The sequence below is a fragment of the Glandiceps talaboti genome, chromosome 13 (genome assembly GCF_964340395.1).
Source record: "Glandiceps talaboti chromosome 13, keGlaTala1.1, whole genome shotgun sequence".
Lineage (NCBI taxonomy): Eukaryota > Metazoa > Hemichordata > Enteropneusta > Spengelidae > Glandiceps > Glandiceps talaboti.
In genome coordinates this window covers 22,060,555-22,065,985 of record NC_135561.1, presented here as the reverse complement: position 1 = coordinate 22,065,985, position 5,431 = coordinate 22,060,555, and the positions used below count along the sequence as shown (strand labels likewise).

Below are 5,431 nucleotides of genomic sequence, written 5' to 3'. Positions count from 1 at the left end.
GACGAGTTACCAGGGCTGCAGTCAATAATCTGATGTAAATCAACTCATACATATACACAATAATATATTCTATTAATAGCAACTGTGTACACATTTCACGATTTTCGAATTCCAAGAATATGATGGTGAAATGTCCTTGTCCTTGTCAGTAGAGATTGACAGAGTTAATGCTTTTCAATCTTGACGGTTATCAATATATTTATAAATTGATTGATTGCTCATCAAATACTTATAATGATAACCAATTACTTATAGTAAAACATAGACAAACTATAATCCTGTTTCCCCAGGGTCCTATTCCCTTGGGTCTGCTCCCTATGACCTGTTCCCCTGAGTCTTTTCCCCCAGGATCTGTTCCGTACGACTCTCGCAATAATGTACAATTTCTAGTAGTCGTACAAAATCGACTTGAGCGATTGATGAAATCTATTAAAGTCAAGACAGACGATATGTGAAGACAGTAGATTTGCATTCAAACTGCCATACCTACAGATTAACCTGTACATAATCTTACATTCAATCAATGGATAAGTTTTACTAAAGTTCAATATCTTCACTTTTATTTTCTATGAAAAAAATGTTTATATATAATATATGGATATGTATATCCTATCAGTCAATAATAGAAAGTAAACGTGAGTTGACGTACTATCCTCATTCCCTACAAAGTGAAGTTCATTAGAACTATTTTGGGTACTCAATATCCCTCTGATGATGTATAAAATATTTTGTGAACAAGGACAAAGAACTGTCGATCAACTAAAAAAAGTTTGATTGTTCACAAAGATGTTCGCGAACGAGGACGAAAGGTTGTCTGACGGTAGAAAAATTGTAGTAGATATTAAAGTAAAAGAAAACGGTGCGATATATTGACAACCCATGTTATCGTCTGAGAAATGGTGGTGCTAATGCTAACACTGTTACTTCACAACCGCATTCAAATTCATGTGAACGTACTCCTATATGTATATGTATTATCAATATATAGACACATAGAAATAATAAAAATATAATATACATGCAAGTAAGCTGACAAAAAAATAGTTTAGATAGGGTATCCAATTTATAAAGCATTGAAATAGGTAGTATGTAAGGTACACCATATCTTAAAGTCTATAGGCTGATAGGGTGTTCGATTGAAAAGTCGATGAAATAGGGTGTTCGATTCTAATAATAACGTATCAAAGTCCATCAATAAAATAATGTCTTCATTTCTTTACATCTGTAAGCTTTCACTGTTTTGGTTAGATTGTATTTTCTTCGGTCGACCTTTTGGTTTTGTAGGTGGTTGACTGCATCCTCCTTGCAGAACCTAGTAAATATACATCATACAAGAAATAGTTAGTTAGTTAGTTCGTTCGTTGGCTCGCTCGCTCGATCTCGTTGGTTAGTTGGTTTTATTCCCCAATAATCTAACAACAATCTTGTACAACCCGTCATATGATTTGACCCTTTAAGTGTTTTATTCCCCAATAATCTAACAACAATCTTGTACAACCCGGCATATGATTTGACCCTTTAAGTGTTTTATTCCCCAATAATCTAACAACAATCTTGTACAACCCGTCATATAATTTGACCCTTTAAGTGTTTTTATTCCTTATTTGTTTTATTTAGGTAGATCGGGGTTTTATTTTATTTCATTTTAAATTATTTTATTTGTATTTGATCTTTTAATTGTTTAATGAAAAATACATACTGCCCCTATGTGATGAAATATGTTTAGACATCACTGGGGAAAGAAAACAGACGTGCATGAAGGTCAAGAAGACAAAGAATTTCTCTTTTTTTCTTTCAATGGAAAACAATTTTATGGTCGGCGGCTTTAACTAGGGTCAGTCGGGACATCGGAAACACATCAACATATTGAACCAACCTGTTTCTTCCATTTCATCCTTCTATTTTGAAACCAGGTTTTCACTTGTAACTGTGTTAGTCCAAGGGATTCTGACAACTCCATTCTGTCTGGCGTTGATAAGTACTTTTGTTTATCGAATCTCTTTTCAAGTCCCACCAATTGAATTTCTGTAAACACGGTCCTACTTCGTCTACACTTCTTGTGTTTCGTTGCAATTTCTGGTGAAGGCGACCCCTTCCCTCGAAGGTACACAGGTACGGGGATAGGTAAGGGAGTGATACACGTTGATATACCATGGACTGTGTAAGACAATTGAAAATCATGATGTGATTTTACAGACTTCAAGAAAGGAATGAGGAAAGAGAAAAACAAATTGAAGTCAAAATAAACGTCGACTACAAACGACTGCTCCTGAGGTTTAATTTTGTTAAGTCAATTGTAACTAATTTTACTCTAATGTACTCGGTAAACGGTCACTCCTGGGGTTTACTATGGTTTAAATCATTAGCACAATACCCCCCTCCCACCTTTCTTTCGGACTGTCAGAATTTTAAGGTCCCCTTCGCATTCATAATTTAGTCATGGTTCCAATTCAATAGACATTTAAGACGTACATAGACGAGTACTTCAGATACGTCTAATAATCCATAGATTAAGGAACCTAACGAACATTGATAGACATCTTAGCTGGTACAAAGATATCGAACATTGATAGACATCTTAGCTGGTACAAAGATATCGTGGACGGAAAACGAAACAGAAAGTATATAGAAGAATACCAGTGACTTCGAAGGATTCGTTGTAAACCCAAGAGACGTGCAAACATATATGACATGAAAAATAAAGTGTGATATGAATATAGAGTCATTAGAAGAAAAGACACCTGTGCAATTAATGGACCTTTACTCCTTGAATAGACACATATGATATACCTCCATGCCTTGAATATAGGTATTAGGATCGGTCAGTTTCTTCGCATGAGGGGATGGGCGGTGGTTTGGTAGAGGGGTCACTTTGTTTGATATTGGGATTAACGTTGGGGAGGGGGTCATCCTGTTTTCAAAATTTTGGATAGGGGTGTTATTGTGTTTCGGATTGTGGTGGAAGAAAAAATCCATTTCTACAATGGCATGACCTTGTCTGAACTGTGGTATTTGTTCTTGTCCCCGTTTCTTATTACCTATATTCTGTAATATTAATTCACTTAGATTGACACTCAAACATTGACTGTACATGTACATAGACAGGTATTACCTTCTAGTTACAGAACTTGACATGTACATACTCTACTGTTGCACAATCAATGACCAATGCGTCACATATATTACACTTTGGGACAAAATTTGAAAGTAATGAAATTAAAGTTAAGGTAATTGTAATCTTCATAATATTAGATAGTTTATAAAAGAAGTTTAAAATTAATCTAAATTGTTCTACTCTTCAGTATGAAGGGGTTAATACGCATTGTACGCGTTCTACTTCGGCCACCACATTTCACCAGATTCCAGATTCTATTATACACAGAAGATATCAGCACCTGAGGTTCTCTAACATACCAGTAGTGACTTTGCTATATATGCAACTATACCACTGTTACAGACAAAAACTGGCCCATTTTTATGTGATTAATTGATAATTTTAGATAATGCTGTATTTTAAAGATGTGAAATTATTGCTAAGGGTAGTCGGGATCTAAAAATTACCTTAAGTTAAGACTCTTAATTAAAGTAAAAATACTCTCCAACTCTTCCCCTGCCAATGATACTACCGTCAGATTTGCTGACATATTTTGTTATAATGATGTCATTTACCTTATTAAGAAATTATATTTCAATCCTATGTATAAAGAATAGTAAATTGTTTCTGATACTTGACTGTGCTATCTTGTAAAGCTTGGAAGTTATAATTATTGCCTGAATTAGTCTGAACAGCCTAAAAATTGGCTTTTAAGAGTAAAAACCCAGAGCGTCTAGGGGGAGACCCCTAGGATACCCCCACAAGAGGTGGACACATCCCAGTCTCAAGCTCTTGCCCCTGTCTCTTACTGTCAAGATGCTATTAAACTTTTAAAAAAACAACAACATTTAGCATTTGTGAGACAAAGTCAAGCTGAGTCACGATATATATATATTAGTGATGGTGGTCAGCTTCTTTTATGTTTTACGGACAGGGGGGGGGGGGTCAGTGACTTTTTGTTTGCCCAATGGAAATATCCGCCGGACCCCTCCCCCAGCCCAGAGAAACTGACCGGTCCCTTAGTTAAATAGACTTCAGTGCCTTGAATAGACACCTATACGATGAATAGACCTCCATGCCTTGAATAGGCAGCTATGTAATGAATAGACCTTCCCGCCATGAATGGACACACTAGATAAATAGGTCTTTGTGCCTTGATAAACATGACTACGACATGGTACAATTTACAATGCATTACAATTATTACAATACGATAAAATTTACTGACCAATACATTACAATTACTATCAATACAATACAATGACTACAATACGATGCAATTTACTGACCAATACATTGCAATTACTACCAATACCAATACATTGCAATTACTACCAATACGATACAATTTACTGACCATCGCAATGCATTACAATTGGTACGATACAGCACAATTTACTGAGCAATTCATTATTTTACTTACCAATGTTTATAACGAAAATGGAAATCATGCCAAGTTTTGATAAAATTGCTGGGACCAAAGTAAATATCGATGTATTTTTGAATAAAAAAGAAACCAAAGTTATAGATAATAACATAGTGTAGAACAAATCACTATTCTTGTCTGATGGCAGAGGGGAGGGAGGGGTGTGATAGAACAGAAGGCAGGTGTGGTTGATAGTAGAATAGAGGGGAGGGGGGAGGTGATGATAGAACAGACATAATTACATACAGATAGCGTTATAGTGAAAGATAGATATGTGATGAATAGTAAAGCCTGAAACCAGTGCCTGTGTACGTCACAAAATACAACATTGATATTGGTGATGTATCTATATCAACCACACACGAATCACAACAATAAATGTTTACAACATTGCAAATGAACTAAGTTGTAATATAATGTGAAAATACTAGTACCTTGATTTTCATTTGCTGTTCTGTTGATATTCCGAAACTCAAAGGGAAAAAGTTGAGCAAAGTTTCTACCGTCTACAGTCTTCACGTTCACTTCACTCTTTTTTTCCGACTTGGAGCGTAGAATTTCATCGATAAAAAAACTTGGTTTCCGAAAATTCGTCAGATGAGATTGGTTAGAAAAGCCATGTATTGGCTGTGTCTGCGAAGGTCCAGTGCAATGCGGTGAGATAGCTGTAATAATGGGCAAGGCAGTGAGTGCCATCGGCAACATAGGACACGATTGGACTCCAACACATTGCATGCTACCTACTTCCCTAATGTTGGTCGACTAACGTCCTACGAGATACCACCAAACCCTATATAAACCTTAACTCGTAACGCTTGCTTCTTTCTTGAGTAGACGGAGAGATATGATATATATTTGGTGGCCACAGGTGTGCTTATCCCGTCTAAACTGCCACCAACCACAATGTTTAA

The 5,431-nt window shown here is 36.0% G+C and overlaps 1 protein-coding gene across 1 annotated transcript; it reads right to left on the bottom strand.

Moving 5' to 3' along the window:
* Positions 1-1,216: 1,216 nt before the first annotated feature.
* On the bottom strand, positions 1,217-5,216 carry LOC144444408 (uncharacterized). The gene is made up of 3 exons (XM_078133822.1): positions 4,955-5,216; positions 1,877-2,157; positions 1,217-1,312 (listed from the first exon to the last, which is right to left on the bottom strand). Exons 1-3 carry the CDS (start codon positions 5,214-5,216, stop codon positions 1,217-1,219), a joined length of 639 nt encoding a protein of 212 aa, XP_077989948.1.
* Between the last annotated feature and the right edge of the window lie 215 nt (positions 5,217-5,431).